The 19919-nt window shown below is 42.4% G+C and overlaps 1 protein-coding gene across 5 annotated transcripts in view; it reads right to left on the reverse strand.

Moving 5' to 3' along the window:
• ABAT (4-aminobutyrate aminotransferase) overlaps nt 1-19919 on the reverse strand; it is a 59266-nt gene that overhangs the window by 15507 nt on the left and 23840 nt on the right. For all 5 annotated transcript variants that reach the window (XM_074598897.1, XM_074598894.1, XM_074598898.1 and 2 more), the window contains exons 2-6: nt 18445-18573; nt 7294-7391; nt 6619-6648; nt 5762-5879; nt 476-525 (exon numbers count right to left, since the gene is read on the reverse strand). In XM_074598897.1, coding sequence (XP_074454998.1) covers nt 476-525; nt 5762-5879; nt 6619-6648; nt 7294-7391; nt 18445-18514 — 366 coding nt within the window. In that variant the 5' untranslated portion in view covers nt 18515-18573. The remainder of the gene's footprint in view (nt 1-475; nt 526-5761; nt 5880-6618; nt 6649-7293; nt 7392-18444; nt 18574-19919) is intronic.

Consider the following 19919-nt stretch of genomic DNA (forward strand, 5'->3'; position numbering starts at 1 on the left):
TTCGTCACTTGGTACTTAGGGGATGGGAGCCAGCCTCCCCACCCTACTCTCCCCAAAAAACTCCCAACCCCCGAAACACCCACAGCATTCCAGTTTTATGGCACCGTTTTCATATTCAAAATACTACACTCTCTCTCAAGGATTTGTGCTTGCTTTCAGGCTCAAAAATCTTCACTCAAGAACATTGCTAAAATGATTAATTGGAAACACTACGCTTGAACTATGATTTAAACGTGGCTGCAAATATATCAAGTGCTTGCATCACCCAGAGGTATACTTCTTGTAAAGCTTCACAAAGCTTTGCTGTCTTCTTAAACACTACCAAGCTCTTTTCATCTAGTGAGAAATAAAGAAAGCAGATCCTACCATACTTTAAATTGAGTCATTAAGCATTCATTATCAGTTTAAGAAAAAATAAGACTGCCACAAGGACGGAGAAGACTTTTTCAAGTACTTAATATTTTAATTCACTTACCAGGTTCTGTGGCTGCTGTAGAAGCTTTACCAGAGAGGGATGGCTGTAACCTAATTAAAAAGAACAAAGAAAGAAAACAGTTCTTTCTATCTGATTTCAATAAACTAGCGTAAAGATTAACCTAGAGAATAACCTTATTCTCATGCTTAACTGTTTCTCTAACTTGTGTATGTTTTAACTATTTATAATAAAACTTCTTTCAAAGTAGGACAAGCCTCTCCTTTTACAAAACATTATTATCTGGAACTTTGGAACAAATTTGGTGTCAGGCAAGAGCAAAACATATTTTAGTACTGAAAGGTAAAAACTGAACACAAAAAAAAGAACTGAATATGAATGGAGCTTTTGCCTGATGAATGGATAGGGCTGGATTGAAACACCAGAGTTTCTACCAAGTATCATGGCCTGACATTATTAAGCATTTCCTCGCTCGCCTTTCTAAGTTTCACATGTATGTTTGGTTTCTCTACAATACAACGCACGAACCTTTCCTCTTCCTCAGGTAGGAGCAGAAACCACTGTCTGCCAATGCAGCCCACGAGCCGTTGTTTCTGCCAGTCACCATTTCGCTGTGGTACAGAAGTGTCTCCGGTTCCCCCTGCCTGAAGCAGGCTGCTCACCATCCTCGCTCGCCCTCACCCTGCCCTGCTCGACTCAGGGGGCTCTCACCGAGCACTGACCACCCACCACACGTTTCAGAAACACCTCCTGACATGGGAACCACGGAGGGAAGCTCCCCACACAGCTGTGTCCCTTTACAGCAGCTGGTGCTACGCTTCCAGGCTCACAGCAATTTTTACCCTCCCTGAATATCAGGCTGATTATTTGTAGCACAATAGCAGAGATTTTTTTCCTCCCACTGTGCTTTGTAACTGATGGGATTTTTCCTCATTGTAAAATCAACTTAGAAACATATATTCCCCCCTTCATGCTCTTCTTCCACAAAGTTTCCCAGTCTTTGGCAAATGACCCTAAGAAACAGACAAGCAAAAACCTATGTACTTACTAATTTCCCAAAGAAAGCTCATTTAGCAATTGTAATTTCAGTGCATTATAATCTAGTAACAAAATATCAGCAAGGGCTTTTTGCCCCTCAGCAGATATATCCTGATGGAGCAAGGTAACCTTATGGCACGGCAGTGCTGTTCTCGGAGATGGTTTTCATGCCGATGCGTGCAACGAGCACACGTTATGTCGGACCCAGCAGGGACAAGACCTGGGACTCCAGCAGAGTTTTGCCAATGGCTCGACAGAGCTCCTTGACATCTGTCGCAGTTGGATGGCATTCATCACCAGTATCCTCTACAAAGCTATCTAAATGCTCTCTCTGCGCAAGATGCTGCCACACTTGTTTTGAGACGTACATGTACTGGCCTCTACATTATCTGGGCTTTCACATATACACACATTCACATTTATTTGCACGCCTGAAGATGCATATCCCACCCCTGCATACTGCAGGTGCTCACGCATGATCGCTAGCAATCCTACCAGGAGGAAGAGGCTATCTACACAGACAGCCATACACTTGAAACTCAGGGACTAATAAGCACCCAAATCTCTAACCCACCACTACCCATTAGTTGTTCCATGACATCTGTCCGGAAATCTTTCCTTCTCAGTCATAGATTTAGATACCTCAGCTGTGCATCACCATAAAAAAACCCGTTTGATAAATTGCTGTCTTGTATTAAAGACGGAGATTCTGCACTTTTCACCTTCTCTCGTGACCAGCTTTTTTTTGCTTCCCGTTTTCCTTACTTTGACAAATTTTTAGTTGGACAAAGATGCAACAATTTATCCTTTTTACACAGAAACATCAAGGCACTAGGGATGTTTTAGGTTTAACACAATAGGTGCTTAATTTATACTCATTGATATTCGATGGTATAAGTTGCTTGCTTACAGGTAAACCAACATATCTGATGTAAAAAAAAAATGAAAAAAAACTTCACCAAAGGAGCACAGAAAATTTAATTTTAAGCCTGATTTCTAATGTATGAAATGGCAAAGCCAGATATTAACATCGTATTTTATATTCCCTTGTAGAAACAGTTGGAAACCTCATCTTCCCTACTGCTCAAGAAGTCAGACTGCTCTAATTTTATTAGAAAAGCTTATCATGCCGCTGAACTCCTCATTCTAGTTGAATGACAATACCCCTGATTATCCTGTCTGAGCAATGGAGCATTAGGCTACCGCGTTAATAAATCAATTATAAATTCCGTTTTGAATGTTTTTGTTCAGAACAAGGAAATATCCAGATTGTCTTAACTGCATGTCATGCTGCAAAGAATCTGTTAAAATTATTATGAAGATAATACAAGCGGTTATTTGGGACACAGACAACTAAATCTGCATTGCATCTGCTGTCATGGGAAGAACTGTTGGGCTAGAGGGAATGACACAGCTGAATGCAGTGTCACTGAGAGCTATGGCTACCGCTGAGAGCACCTTTGAGAGTACATCTGCTGTTTTAGAAATCTCTACGCTAAACCTTCCAGAAGTTTGTCATAAATAGCTACCATTGCTTAGAAATCTTAACCATTAACTCTGGTATTGCTTGTCAAAACATGTAATTCTGTTGCTGGTGTTATGATGCATGAAGGACACAGAGATCTCTGCATCTTCTCTCACGTTGACACAAATTCAAGGAGTCTGTTATCCATAACGTACCCTCTCCCACCCACCCAAGATGTCTCTCCCATTCTCTTCACTTCAGGCCGAGTGGCCTGGTCTTCATGCTGTTCCTTCTGCTGGTGCATCCTCAAAGAGGCCCCAGGAAAAGAAGAGAGAATCCTTAAAGCCTGACTGTTTCTGAATGAGTAGGTCTGCGTGTAGAAAGATGTTGAACTAGTATGTGGGTTCATAGACATAAAACTAACACTAGGAAGAACTAAATGGCTAAATAACTTACATAACTATGGCAGACAAAGTCAAAAAGCTCTAGGCCAAGATGGCAAAACAGACAGTAACTTGTTTCATTGCCATCACCAGTGCAAGGGTTTGTAGCTTTACGAATCCACTCTCAAATACATTCCTATAAGTGACAGAGCTGGCTCTTAAGAGAAGGGCACCTGCTTCATCACTCTTGCCGTGTGTCTAGATCAACACGACAGGAGACTACGTGTCCTCCAGGCTCATGAATGTGCCTGTCTGCAAAAGGAAAAAAAACCCTGGAGGCTGCTAAAATAATGAGACAGAGAAAGCCCAAAGAGTCCATCTGAACTGAGCAGCAGGCTGCTGTCAATAATAGCAAACTACACCTCTCTGCATCTCCCCAAACAAAACCAGAGCTTCCCAGCACTGAAAAACAGATTGTTCCATTTGCTATTCCAGGATGTTTGCTAATAAACGCATCAATAGAATCCCCTCCTGCACTTAGCTCACTGGGCTTTCTACCTCTATTAGGCAGATTAGGTACAGGTTTAAAGGAGTATGTTCTGCTACAAATTCCCAAAAACCATGTGGTAAAAAACCATTTTAATTTTTGTTTTTCAGCAAGAAGCAACCCAGAACATCTTTACCTAGAGGTTTTTTATACCTTAATTCTTATCTCTCCGCACAGGGACTTAATACCTCTCAACCACTGCTGAAAAATATATTTTAGTGTAGCAGATCATTATTAAATCTTGGGGAGTTCTGACAGATTTCATAAAAGGTTTTATTGGATTTCCTTGCAGAGAGATAAGCACGGATTACTAACAAGCACCTTGTGATCTTGTTTTGGTGTCCCAGTCTAGAACCTAACTGTCACCAAGAGGGACATTATTAGTCCTGCAGCTTCAGATAGGCAGTCTCACCATTCAGTACAACTTAAAAAAAAAAAATTAATGTTTTGTGTTCATTTAGATTTAGGTCAGCTGGTAAGTATTAAATTTCCACTTCCTTCTTGTTGTTACAGATGATAGAGCCATTATCTGAGAAGCTGTATGAAACACTGTACTACAGTTCCTGAGGAATCATAGAATGGTTTGAGTTGGAAGGGACCTTAAAGCTCACCCCGTTCCACCCCCCTGCCCTGGGCAGGGACACCTCCCACCAGACCAGGCTCCTCAAAGCCCCGTCCAACCTGGCCTTGAACACCTCCAGGGATGGGGCAGCACAGCTTCTCTGGGCAACCTGGGCCAGGGTCTCACCACCCTCACAGTAAAGAATTTCTTCCTAATATCTACTTGAGATCTACCTTCTGTCAGTTTAAAACCGTTAACCCTCGTCCTATCGCTACATTCCCTGATCCAGAGTCCCTCCCCAGCTTTCCCCTAGGCCCCCTTCAGGTACTGGAAGGGGCTTTAAGGTCTTCCCAGAGCCTTCTCTTCTCCAGGCTGAACAACCCCAACTCTCTCTGCCTGTCCTCACAGCAGAGGTGCTCCAGCCCTCTCATCTTTGTGGCCTCCTCTGGACTCGCTCCAACGGGTCCCTGTCCTTCTTAGGTTGGGGGCCCCAGAGCTGCACGCAGTACTGCAGGTGGGGTCTCACCAGAGCAGAGTAGAGGGGAGAATCACCTCCCTCAACCTGCTGGCCATGCTTCTTTTGATGCAGCCCAGGATACAGGTGGCTTTCTGGGCTGTGAGTGCACATTGCCTGCTCATGTCCAGCTTTTCATCCACCAGTACCCCCAAGTCCTTCTCAGCAGGGCTGCTCTCAATCCTTTCAATCCTCTCAAGCCTGTGCCTCGATTGGACACACTCCAACAGGTCTGTGTCCTTCTTATGTTGGGGACCCTTTTCCTTTTTGAAATGTTGCACAAAAAAAATCGACCGACTTTCCCAAAGACTTGACAAGTCCATTTTTCGGTCCCTCAGCTTGACTGATCTGCCACCTTTGCTTTCACTCAGCACCACAGTTCAGTGTTTGGTCTTGTTTCCAACTCCTTTTCAGCTCTTTTGAGATAGAAATGTTAACTAAAGCATATAATTTAGTGTTAAAATGTTATATTTGTAATGTTTAAAACAGTAACATACTGTTACAGAATCACAAAGTACACAAATCCAAGCAAAGACAACCTAAATTATAGAACTCGCATATTAAAATTAATACTAGAGCATCTTCCAGGTACCACTAGGTACTGCAAGTGAGCTGTAAGTACTGAATTTTTAGTTTCTTCAGCTATTCAAAAACACCACTACATAATACACAGCAGTGAGGTGTACCCTGATCGCAACAAGGCATACAATCTGTCAAGCTTTGTTTTTTTTAATCAGACAACTTCTCTGGAAGGGACTAAGATAAGGAAATGACGGTTTGAGCACAAAAGCAACAAGTTTTGGTACAAATGTCTCCTACCTATTGGGATGGATGAAATCTGAGAGTAGAGATCCAGCATGCGATTGCCATCTACATCTACGAGGTAGTTCCCTCGGCTCTCTTCATAATTGCAAAAAAAGTGTACAGCTTCTGCATTCTTAAAGGAAAAAACAAACAATTAACGTTTTAAAAAGTAGCAGTGTGTACGAAGGTGCAACTAATGGTTATACAGCAAAATCTGAAAAAAAAAATATCTAACAATAAGATAGAAAGACACATTACCCAGCGAGTTCGTCCATGCCCCATCCCTGGAAACATTCAAGGTCAGGTTGGACTGGGCTCTGAGAAACCTGATTTAGCTGATGATGTCCCTGCTCATTGCAGGGGGGTTGGACTAGATGGCCTTTAAAGGTCCCTTCCAACCCAAACTATTCCGTGACTCCATGATTATATTCATTGCATGGGAATTAACCGTAGAGCTACTTTTATAGAGGGACTGTTAAAAGGGCAAGTACACACTTTTTCTACAGAAACGAAGCACAGACTTTGAGAAATTGCTCATCTTGGGAAGGCAATATGCACTTAGGTTGACATACTTTTAAGCTCAAATATACATATTTTCACTGGCTGCTTCTTAACAATTCAAAAGGCACATATAGTGTTTAAAGAAAAATCATTGATCCTAGCAAAATGATTCTGCAGTATTCAAAATATAGTAAAAAAGATTTTATTCAAATGCGTGTATATACCACACATAATACACTGGGCATGCAAACCTGGAGTCAATGTTTCAACTTTTTTTTTGGTATGGAGTTAAACATACAAAACAGGATTTTAAATAGCTTCTGAAATCATAGTACTAACACGCCCCGAACTCAGAAAACTTGTCAAATTACCTGAATTCCATTCAGCTGCTTCATTAACTCCTGTAGAAAAACAAACAAAGAGTCTCACGCATGTAATTACCAAATACTGAAGAAGAATGTACATTTCTTTTTTATGATGACATAAATCATATGCAAAACCTGCAGTCCTATGGGCTTACCAGGCAACTCTACTTGCCACATGAACTTTGATAGTGCATCTTGCCAATATGACAGTCAAAACTATTAACTGTGGCATTTTTAAAAACAAAAACAAACAACAAAACCACACAGCACCACACATATAAATACTGACTCTGCCAGAGTAAAATAACGTCCAGCTAATTGAAACTCTTGCTTCATTTCAAAACCAAAGCGTTATTTCACATCATAAAAGGACAGCTAAAATTCTATTTCAGCATGAGCACAAGTAACCAAATCTGATGAGATGTTTCAACCAACTCATGCTCTTTTGCTTTCAATTACTTCATACGGGAAGTTGGCAGTTGAGATTCAGATCTCTCTCTGAGAGGGGCATTTCATTCATGAGCTTTTTATTCTCAGGATCTTGATAAAAGCGGGCATAGACTGTTGTGAAATGATGTTTATTCATATCAGATTTAAGGTTTGGAAAGAAATTTGTTTTCTAGCAAGCTAAACACTGCTAAAGAAACAAAAACTACAAGTTACTATACTTTGGGAACTTACTCTAGATCGCGGTCCAGGAACTTCTGTCTTCATGAGAGGTCCATCATAATCAAAATCCACATCAATTTTAGCTGCAGCTTGACTGATATATCTGTGTCCTGTAAGAAATAATGAAAACCTGAGTACAGACCATATTTGCTGTGCTCTCCGCTCAGAATAAATATCCATGCCTTACCTGACTGAGAACACTTGACAGATGAGACCAATTACATCGTACTGTCTGCAGTGAACTAAATACCTCATCCTTGACAAGTGTTAAAATAAAACTAAAACCGATGAGGTAGCTTTAAAAAAAACCTAAAAAAATCAAGTGAAATGACAAGGCAACCCTAGAGAAACAGAAGGAAATCCTATTGCAAAGGACAGGAGGACTAAGAGCACATATGTTTCCATCTCTGCTGCTGAGTCTGTCCATTACACCTTTAGCAAGCCTTTGCTGTAAATTCCCCACTCCTATGCAGAGATGGTTTCATTCACTATCAGTAATAATGGAAAAGCCTGATAGAATCCACAGGCAAAAACCACTGTGATGTTCTGCAACAGCCCAAAGAATACCGTTTGGGAAAGACTTGTTTCAGAAAGGTAAATGGCTGTGTTTAAAATAAATTCAAATCTCACATGAATCCAACATTTTGAAGTGCAGCTCTGCAATCTGGGTCAAAAATAGTGACAGTTTTTCCTCAGATCCTGCCTCTGACCTTGCTGTTCTTTATCTACGTGTGTAATTAGGGGATCATCATAAACTTGGCATCTTAATGAAAGCAAAACAGGCTCTGCTTACATTTCTGAAGTAACTGTTTCAAAATACAGGGTTTAGGCATGCTTCATATGACAGAGACGGTTCTGGTAAGCATATATTCCAAATACGTATATATTCCATTACGGGGATTACAGGATACCATGGGAATTGTACATTTTCAACAGAGGGAGTACAGACTCAAGAGCTCTACCAAGGTGAGCCGCAGGGGACCATGAGCTTGCTCTGTATACTGTGGTTAAGCGTTGAACTGAAGTAATGTTCCTAACAATTACATTTTTGTCATGAAGTGCCTGCAGGCCTCCACCCAGCACAATATCAACAACAAATTAATTTTAATATGCTTAAATTAGGGGTATCACACTTGGACCAGATCAACACCTGGAAGATGAGGGCTTCATTTATTTTAGTCTGTGACAGGCATTTTTAAGTTGGTGCAATTTGGATAGCCCAGAATGACGATCCTTAGCTGTCCTTCCCCGCAGTGGAAAGCCAAGCTGTGGGTCAGGGTGCCTCGCTCCCCACTGGCAGCCGGGCGATCCCAGCTCCTGCCGGGCTGGATTCAGAGCAGCACAGTCTGAAGTTACCATTCACCACCATTGGGGCAGCACTGCCTGATGCTAAAACAACACAACACGCCCCAGTCTGGCAGAGGTGCAGAAGGGGAGACGCCAAAATTTCCAACAGGGAATAAAGATGTTTGCCTCAGTTTGTGCCAGTCTGGGTTGAGACGTCTCAAGGAAGCCCGATTTTGAGAAACTTTATCTGAAAAATCCCAGCCCTTTGAAAGCATCGCTAACTGAGCACTTAAATTCACTGCTCATTTTGGGAAAACTTAGTCTGCTAAGATGATTATTCTCCTCAGCTTTAATTCCAAGTGTTATATCCGAGATGCGTCAGTGCCTCTCTGCTAAGCTATTAATAGGTTTCGTTACAGCAACGCCACTTCATTTTTGTGTCATTCTGTTTAGCACTCATGTAAATTGGGGACCGCATGACAACTGCTCCACTGGGGAAAAAAAGCTACTGCATATAAAAGATCAAAAACAACACAATTCACAGCCAATAAAGCTGCAGATTTATTAGACATGCTATGAATTCTAAAAAGGAAAAAGAGCCCAAACGAACCCTTTTGTGCACCCTGCTCCTTCCCCGACGGAGATCGCAGCAAACCAACAGCAAACATTTCTCCTTCTCCCATGTCCTTTTCTCTCCCTCCCCCCAGGCTCTGGGTACTATTTGATATGATAAAAGGGAAAGCACCAAGAGAGGCACAGAATATATAGCACATTTTAGTAGTCAGCAGTAACAAGAAAGATATGGAAATCCAGCAGTGTACTTGGAATTGTTTGACATAGCTGCGAATTTAAGACAGGTGATCTACAACCCACATGCATGGTCCTCCTCCTCGCCAGCCTTGCCTAGTGCTCTGCACCAGAGACCCTGTGCCACCATGTCCCCTCCATCCGTCTTCCAGCCTCCTCCCATCCTGAGCAGCAGCTTACACAGGCACACTGCCTTCCTTAGTCTTTTTAACTGAGTTCTTGTAAAAATGCACTTGTTTGGACAGTGATTAAGGTCTCCTCTTCTGTTAACAACCAAGCCACTCCTGCAAACACGCAAGACCGCCAGGCTCTAAAACCAAGACCAACAGTCAAAGATTTCCTGGCCATCACCCATGAAGTGTGGATAACATTTTCCCTCTTCCACTCCCCTAAAGGACAACCTGCAAAATATTTTAACAGATGAGGATTCTAAGTTAAACATAAAATTAATTATTTCTCTAAGAAAGTTCTGTTGTGGATGTCACAAAGGGCACAGTCTCCCCTATGAAAACACATATATTTACTGAGCTGTACAGCAGGGAATCCATTTGGAGAATATTTTCCTTTTGTCCTAACTTGTTTAGCACCACAAGTCAAGAGGAGAATGCTTCCATCAGGCAGGCTGTGTAACAAACACAGACCAGGACCACTCAGCTTGCTTCAGAGATCATCATCATCTTTTTGCTACTGTTTATGCCACAGCCTCTCTTGCACAGGTATGTTGAACTAGATATTTGCTAAGGACACATATGGGCAATTAAAAATGAAGAGTATTTTGCTGTGCAGTGCTGCACTAATTCATTCCGGCACAGCTTGTGTCTATCAACACATGGGTTTTCATGTACAGCAAAGACTGGTCAAGCAAAACTAAACCACACTTGTCTCCCCAGAAGAAGAGTTGTTTTAAAGATCATTTTTATCAAATTAGTAATGTTGGTCAAATTGTGAGACATTCTTTTTTTAAACAACAGCTTCAGGAGCAGCTTATCCAAACCACAATAATTTTCAGTAAGTCAGCAAACCAGAGCCATCTAAAAAGTGAGCAACATAAGTGACAGGTTTCCCTTCATTGCTTGGTATCTCCTAAAGCATGCTGCGCGTCATCATGCCCTACCAGCAAGTGATCTCTGGGCTCATTCACTGATACAAATTTAATTTTATATACTTGTTTTCGGGACCCCACAGAGTATCTCATTTTATTAACAGCAGTATAATGGCAGTTATACCGATTTATTGGTCCTTGCCAAAGAGTTGTTCCACCTCCTAGCTAAGGCAAAAGCTATGGTTTGAATTTGAAGGAACAGCTTGCCGTAAATAAAATGAAAATGTCCTGTGTTACCAGATCAAAGGGTTTTGAAAAGCGGGTTGTTTTTTTTCCTTCCTCTTAGATAGAGGATCAAAAATACTGGCTAGAACAAAACCCTCAAAAAAACTATAGCCTCAACATACTAACAAAGCCTTTGAAAAAAAAAGTTAAAACCAAAGTGGAGTTAATCCTCAAACTTTTTATTTTTTAATGAAGCTTTTCTCCCTTTGAGAGTATAACATATATGATTGGCACAAACTCACACAACTGCTAGCAAGGTCAACAGATGTATTCCAAATAGCCCACTTCACTACTCATCAGATATGCATACTTGTTCACAGGATTGGTTAAAAATAAACAAAACAACCCAAACGTTAAGAACACAAAAACATGGTTCTCCTGCCTTCCCCCCATTTCAACTCTTTTTTTTCTTCCCTTACTCTCATCCAAGTAAATTGAGACTCTGATCGGGAATTTTTATGATAGTCTAATGGCTGGCTCCTGCAGAGCTCAATCTCAGTGTCCCTTGTTGTGGCACGCACAGGTAGAGCCTGGCAGGCTGCCCCTCTCATACAGGCCAAACGTGGAGCTCAGACCGCTCTCAAGAGGCTCAGGCATCAGAGCCCTGGTGAACGGCAGTCTGCCCACCCCCTGCATGGAAACTCGCCAGCTTTTTGTCCCTGGACACTCTGCCCAACCGTGTCCTGCCGCCCCCACCACCCACAGGGCAGGGGGCTGCCTCCTGCTTCCAGCTGGCCGAGGCCCTGCAGAAAGGGGTGGCTCGGGGAGGGGGATCGCTCTCCTGCAATGGCTTTTCCAAGCACCTGGTTGCTGCGTGATGAAGGGCCACATCCATACCTGCTTTGTTTTGCCTTGAGGAGGATTTCAGCCCAGAGGCCATGCTCTGTCTCTCTTGCTTCCCCCACCCCATGTGTCAGCACTGCAGTCTCCTAATGATGCAAGTAAAGCAGATCTCTCACCGCAGTGTTTCCTCCCCCAGTAAACTGCACTGTGCTCTGCTCAGCTGGCATTTCTCTCTTGAGGGTACTCAATGTACTTTACAACTTAGCCCAAATTATTCCTATTTGACTTTTTAAGATCAACTTACTCTGCAATAGAAGCCCTGAAGTCAACCCGTAACCAATTTGATACTGATGAGTTTAGACGTTTCCACTTCAGGTCTTGGTTTTGAACACTGCTCTTTGCCTCTCCAAAAGACAGTAGAGATGGGATAGATAAAAACTGAGATTCTTATTATGTCCAAACAAGGTATTTTCAAGAATTAAGAATCCCTGCTGCCTAGTCCTTCAGTGAACTAACAGCATTACCTTTGTAATAAAAGATCTAGAATACAGAAAATGCCACAAGGGTCAAGTGGATCCGTGTTTCCTCAAATGGGGGAGCTGAAATTCTTCAACAAAACTCCACAGTGTCTATGTTCGCTATGACTTTGTCACTGATGGACTGACAGAACATCCACATGACAGCCTGTTGCTGTTGATACTGATGTACCTGTACTGTTCTAACTCCTCCATGAAGACAGCCTGATGGCTTTTTTATTTTAAAATTTCTTCAAAAGAAAAGGCAGAAGCTCCGCAGAAATATATTACTGGCCTGAACATCCTCACAAATATTTTTTTTAAAACACAATTTTATGTTACTCTTCTTAAATTCATATTACACTATATATGTAAATCAGTACCTAGATGTTTAATTAAAGTTATGCTCTTGAGCCAATAGAGCAAGTCAATCCACTGACTTTCTGTGGAGGTCTATGACCAAACTGCAACAGGAAAAGGGTTTCTTGTGTTATGTTAGCTTAACTTAAGAACAGGACCAGATGACGTGACCTCAGCTCTCATCTTAAAAGTGTGTAGATGTAATGGGCTACGGAAGAGTGTCCCTCTCTGAAGAAGCATTAGGAAAGCTCTTAAATTACATTTACCTAATGTGACCAAGAACAGCACCTTTTTCTTCTCTGGTAAACAAATCTATCTCTTCACATCATGGCAAAAGTAAAAAACCAAATGTATGTACTATTAATAAGCCTAATTATCAGCGAACACATTAGCTGAATGATTTGCTGAGAATTTTCTACCCATCCCATTTAAAGAAGGTGGGCACGATAGGCTAAATTCTACTTTTCTTCCTTCTTTGCTCTATGCAACACACATCATCTTTCTAAACACTTGGGTAAAATCAGCAAATTATCACATTCTTCCTTTCCATCTAACAGGATGTCATCATTTGATAGCAGACAGAAAAGCTCATTTTCCACCTTCTCTTTTCTAAGCTGCCCTCATCACTCACCAGGTGTCTCACTCAGCAATTTTTAACAAAGTACCACATTGCTATAGCAACATAATTAATATAAGTACACCCTTCCAACATTTTGTGATGTTGGTAGTCACAAAGAGCACTACTGTTAGCAGGTCTCTGTGCTAAGTAGCGATCTCTGCTAACAAGAGCTGGGTTCAACGCAGGCCTAGAAAGAAAGTGCTTAAAGCTCCGATATGTTTGACCACAAATAACACTCATATAATCACAGTTCCTGAGTGTACAACAACTGGACATTACCTGGGAGAAACTCCAGTGGAGACACTGAAATTACACCAGTGTAATTAAGAGAAGGAACTACGCCAAGGGAAAAAAAGAAAAGAAGATAAGTGAAAATAAACGCTGGTATACCAGATCTCTCAAATGCAAGTGTTTTGCTATGAAAAGTGTAAAGTGAAAGCTCCCCAAGGAGGCACATTACATGTGCCATAGCACCGCTGCCCTGTGCAAGTGTAGAAAGGCAATCTCCCATGCATGCCTGTAACTTCCACTCCACCGTGTCTATCAAACCACCCTCCAGACAGAATTTTTAACGCGTGGAGGCCCTGACAGCCAAAAGTAGGAGGACTGCGCTTTCCCCCAAGTCCTCTTTTAGGTGTTGCAAGTAGAATCTGTTACTAACAGATCTTGAAATGGAATGGCAAAAGGCCAGGCTAGCTAGAGATGTTTGGAAAACGAACATCGCTATTGCATAATATTGTGAAAACTGAGATTGCTATTTACAGAGTGCTTACGCTGTAAGATCAGAAGCTGTTCCACATGAGATTGTCTGTGTTTCAGTACTCCCACATACACACTGGAGATTTTATTGGAACAGGATTCTCCAAAGACAAAGAAAAAAGTCCAGTACCAAACAGCCCATACAGAAGTGTAAGCTCCCATAAGGAAGAGTAAGAATCATAGAATGGTTAGAATTGGAAGGGACCTTAAAGGTCATCTGGTTTTAACCCCCTGCCATGGGCAGGGACACCTTCCACTAGACCAGGTTGCTCAAAGCCCCATCCAACCTGGCTGGAACACCTCCAGGGATGGGGAATCCACAACTTCCCTGGTACTGGAGACTGGTGCTGTTTAACATCTTTGTCAGCGACATGGACAGCAGGATTGAGTGCACCCTCAGCAAGTTTCCCCAACAACACCAAGCTGTGTGGAGTGGTTGACATGCTGGAGGGAAGCGATACCATCCAGAGGGACCTGGACAAGCTTGAGAGGTGGGCCCATACGAACCTCATAAGGTTTGACAAGGCCAAGTGCAGGGTCCTGCACGTGGGTCAGGGCAATCCTCAGTATCCATACAGGCTGGGGGATGAAAGGATTGAGAGCAGCCCTGCCGAGTACTTGGGCGTACTGGTGGATGAAAAGCTGGACATGAGCAGGCAATGTGCACTCACAGCCCAGAAAGCCACCTGTATCCTGGGCTGCATCAAAAAAAGCATGGCCAGCAGGTTGAGGGAGGTGATTCTCCCCTCTACTCTGCTCTGGTGAGACCCCACCTGCAGTACTGCGTGCAGCTCTGGGGCCCCCAACCTAAGAAGGACAGGGACCCGTTGGAGCGAGTCCAGAGGAGGCCACAAAGATGAGAGGGCTGGAGCACCTCTGCTGTGAGGACAGGCAGAGAGAGTTGGGGTTGTTCAGCCTGGAGAAGAGAAGGCTCTGGGAAGACCTTAAAGCCCCTTCCAGTACCTGAAGGGGGCCTAGGGGAAAGCTGGGGAGGGACTCTGGATCAGGGAATGTAGCGATAGGACGAGGGTTAACGGTTTTAAACTGACAGAAGGTAGATCTCAAGTAGATATTAGGAAGAAATTCTTTACTGTGAGGGTGGTGAGGTACCTGTGAGATAAAACATTATTATCTTCTGTAGAGAGATAGAAAACAGTCTGAGATAGGTGAAGTACAGCCTCAATCAGAGTTACTCAATTTAGGAGACTGCAATAAAAGTGCAGAAAATCTGGAGGAATAAAAGTGGAACTATGAGGAGAGACTGAAACAGCATTTAGACCAGGTGAGAAAAAATTATGAGGTCTTGGGGGAGGTAATAGGTTTCAAATACATAAAAGGCTGCTGCAAAGAAAAAATAAACATTTCAGCTTCCAGGTCCTTTGAGGGTAGGACAAGTAGTAAGGATTTGATTTTTTCCCTGTTTTGAAACCTAGGTTAAATATTAGAAAAAAGTTTTAAAGGTAAAGTCAGTTCAGCAATACAGCAGGATGCCTGAAGAGGCTGCAGAAGCTGCACTGCTGGGGACCTTTAAGAACAGGTCAGCATCCTAGAAGGGCATGGCCATGCACTAATGCAAACTGATGTTACCTTAAGGCAGAAAACTGACCTTTTGGCATGATTTCCAGTTCAAGATTCACAGACAAATTCAACCCCTTGGGGTAATCAGTAGGAATCTGAACCTAGATCTATGGAGTCCCAGCCTGTCCTCATACTTACAGTACCACTCTACCAGCTAACAATCGACTGCATCTTCACCTGCCTCCGAAGAATGGAAATGCAACAGCTTTCCTACTGCAGCGGCACAGCCGATAAAACTAGAGCTGGCACAAAGTGGAATAAGTATTTACATTCAGACTATCAGTTGTGATCACCTTGCAGCACACTGGGCTGACAGCAGCAACAGAACTCAATTCAGGTAGGACATAACGGGGAGGTACGTCATCATTTCTCCAACTTCAGCTGCCTTTCTCGGATTTGCCTGCCTGTTACCGTACTGACAGCACTACGCAGGAGTCATTGTAAAAAACTATTGGGCTAGCTACTCACTCTGCTGTCCTCCTCCTGCCAATTCTAGTGAACTTTAACTTCAGGGACAAACTATCAAGTAGATTGAATACTTAAGGAAAATAAAAACACACCTGATTAAGGTTTATTTTTAAGGAAGGTGTAAGGACTCCAAACACTTAAATCCTCCCCAAAAATGCGAAGCTTGTAAGTTACATATTACTTTGATATGTTTTGCTTAGCTTTTGCATTTTTATCAACTTAAATGATTTTAACTTTCCCCGTCTAGTTAGCTTGCCACAGGCCAGCGCTATGTTAGTAATGAGAACACTACAAGGAATGGTTAAGTAAAAAAGATTCTCCAACCGGATGCCTACCTCTTGTCCCACATTCCTTAAAAGATCGAGGGCTTGAAATCCATCTTAATTAAACACTGTGCCCCATGTACAACTAGAGAAAAGGTTCCCGGAAATATTTTGATTACTATGAAGCTTAGTTATCTTTGTTCCCACATGTTTTACAACAGTGAACACACATGTAATTCTTTGCTGCAGTGAATGCGAATTTGCCAACATCCTTCCTTTTCACATGGCCTTTTTTTGTCAGTAACCAGTTTATTTCATGCCCAGGGTCAGCACAATGCTGACTCTCACATTTGCTTTAAAAATCAGAAATAATCAATGATGAAAAAATCTCTTTCTGTAAATAAATTTATCATAGATTCAAGCCGAACAGGATTATTGTGCTTAATGCACACACACAATGGAAACAGGACAGCCCACAGACGTAGAGACTTCTACCAAGAGGCAATCTGTCCTCTCCTCCTCTCCAGCTCCATCCCCCCTTTGCAAACCCTGTCATTTCAGTATCCACAGAAAAAACATTAACAGACCAAATGGCACTGCAGGATTTTTGTGGGAGTACTGTACAAGTCTCTTTTTTTAGTCTGTAAAGCTCTGAACTCGAGTGCTCAAAAATACCTTGGAGGAGAGCACTCTGGAACAGCGAGCTCCTGGATATCACTCTCAGCATTTCCCTAAGAGCCAGCAGAAACCAACGACACTGCAACCTTAGCTGGGGCTCACCCCAAAAATGGCCTGAAGCTCAAATTTTTGCTGTAAGCGTCAGAGCCTCCTGACTATTCTGTCAGCCAGGAATGTTGCAGGGTTAAAAATTGCCAAGATACAGTTCCTTCTGCTGAGGGGTTCTCCTCTTGCTCCATCTTTTCTAGTCTCTGGACACACACACAAAGCATCTAGTCCCAAAGGCCGCAGGTCTGTCACACAACCTGCAGCCGAGGCCCTCTATTCTTTGCTTCAATATTTTAGCAGGCTTTCCCACTTACAAGTTTCCTGAAAGCAGGGATGGATAAATGGAGCCTGGAGTTGCTTTCCTTTCCCAGTGAAGATCTACACCCCCTCATTGCAGTGGTGAGAAAGGACAAGTGAGCTAGCACATCTGCCCTCCAGTGATCTCAAGTATCTTGCACAACTGCAAGACATTTGTCTTTGTGATTGGGAAGCAGCACAGAAGTTTGCAAGACAGTGGGAGGGACAGGGAGCATTAAGTGATACTGAGATGACAGACTAGCCCATAGGACTGACAGCTAACGAAGGCCTGGTTGCTGCAAGCACTTTCCATTGTCCACTATCGACCAAACGATCACCGCTCTTGCACAGCGCCGACAATCAGTGCGTCACTCCCATAAATAGAAGCGCACCCTGTGCTGAAACACTGAGCTAATACTTATCCAATAGTTACAAGACCAGACTTTGTGTTCTTTATCCAAAGGTCAGTTGCTCCCCAAAGCATATTATTTAAAAGGAAATCAATCATGTTTAAGTTTCTGAGCAAATGGAAGGGTTCTGTGTGTGCGTGACAGTGGCAGAAGGAGCACAGTGGCACTGCAGAAGAAGGGCTGGAGGAGAGAAGAAACATCAATATTTACTTTATTACAGAATCAGCCATTCAGCCATACTATATTCAGGACAAGAGCACACGAAATGGATGCTAGATCTTACATTCTACACCGCTTTGTCCAATAAAGACAACAGAAACTTAGGTTTTGTATCTATTTCACAGACTGCAGGCTTAATATGCACATGCTGAATTGCAAGCTGGGGCCAAGCAAGAACTTGTGATTACGCACTTAAGAGAAAGTAGCTTGATGCAGTGTGGTAGGTTTTTATTTCGTACTAGGGCTAACTAGAGGCAGAAACACACATCCCCAGAGAGGGCCACCTCTTCATGTCAGTCACACAATACCTCCCCACAAGGGAAGACTGGCAGGATCATGCTACATAGCACAAAGACAAAAAAAGACTGATTTTGATGGATGGTTGTTTCACCTCTGCACCACCTAGCATCAGAAAATTGCTCTGTAAGAGCAGAGTTCCAAGGGCTGAAGAGTTTTATTTCAGTTAGCATGTTCACAGTGGAATTATCTAAATAAGATCTTGTTTGCAGAACAAAAAACAAAACAAAACAAAAAATCACAGCACCCTTGTGGGCCAGTTCTGGACTACACCTGCAACATTATCTAAGATGCAGAACAGCGTATTCTTCAAATCTTGAAAGATTCAACACCAACAGACAAACCCCAGCAATGTTCACACTGGAATTTTCTCCACCAGCACAAAGTGAACACTCACCAAATACAAACCAAGAAAATATTTAAAAAAAAACCAAACCAAAACACTTACCAAATACAAGCAGCCTGGAGTTCTGTTGCAGGCAACAGGTCAGCTGTCGACTAAGCAACATTGACGCCATTTTCTCTCTTCTTTACTCAAAAAGACTCAATCTTGAGAGATTTCTTTCTGGCTGACGTTCTGAAAAAAAGAAAAGCAAACAGTTATTCATGTCCCTGTGGACGCAGCCACAATTACTGTGAAAATTTCCATTTCCCCTTTCACTAATTTCAATCAAAAAAACGGAAAGCATCCTTTGACGGACTACTGCTGATGTTTAGAGCAGTCTCAGGATTGAGACCCAAGTCTGATGCTAGGTCTTGTTGAGGCAAATGATTTCTAGGCTAAATCTGAACCTCCCAGCTTTATCGGGGCCGGGGGTAAAGATTATTATGTATTTTCCCTTGCTCTTCTTCTCTACTTTCTCTATGTATGTGGACTATGTTGAACTTTTAAAAGATTGTTTCCAGTCAGTCTCTGAAGCCAATCTGTTATTTTGATTCAACATAAGTTTATGAGAAAAATCTCACCTAATACAAAAAGACAGCAGGAGAAGCACTAGGAAATAACAGAAAATCAATTCCCTGAAAAAACAGTTTCTACCAGTTAATCACATCTCTATGAAGAGAGACTGTGAGAGCTGAGATTGATGGGACACAACCTGAAGAAGGCTCAGGTTGCATCCCATCAACATGTAATAAATACCAAATGGGAGATAATAAAGAAGGCAATAAAGAAGGAGCCAAGGTGTTCTTAGTGGTGTCCAGTGACTGATAAGAGGCAATGGGCACAAACTGAAATACAGTAAGCTCCATCTAAACAGAAAAATCCTGGACAGGTCACCCAGAGAGGGTGTGGAGCCACCGTGCTTGGAGATATTCAAAACCCAACTGGACGTGGTCCTGAGCAGCCTACTTTTGGTGATGCTGCTTAAGGAGGGTGGGACCAGATGACCTCCAGAGCTCCCTTCCAACCTCAACCGTTCCGTGATTCTATCTCAGCTAGTTAAATATAAATGACCTTGTAAAGTCAACTAGCATGAATGATAATACAACTCCTTTTTCACTCTGGATCACCTGTGCAGGAAGCCTAGCTGGAAGTCATAAATAGATAAAACAGGTCATCGAATTATTATCCAGGATACAGGTTAAATTCAAACTTTATACTTGGATGTGTGGCACCCTGTGTTCTATGTAGGACACTGGCGGCCTTTTTACCTTCACAGAGACCAAACTGGCATTTTTCACCTCACTGGATGTTCCTCCACCCCCAGTGGGTGTAGAGGAACCATTTAGTAGCAATGGACCGAGGCTTGCAGTCCAAATAAAATGTCCCTATTACCCATAAAACTCCTGGGAAGAACTCTATTTTACAAATATGGTCTGAGAATGCAGTTGACTGCTTACATCATTTCTATGCCATCAATAAAACATGCAGATGTTGATGACTAGATGCAGGGAAGCACTGCTACTGTGATAGGATGTATC

This window comes from Larus michahellis, chromosome 8 (assembly GCF_964199755.1).
Source record: "Larus michahellis chromosome 8, bLarMic1.1, whole genome shotgun sequence".
Taxonomy (NCBI): domain Eukaryota; kingdom Metazoa; phylum Chordata; class Aves; order Charadriiformes; family Laridae; genus Larus; species Larus michahellis.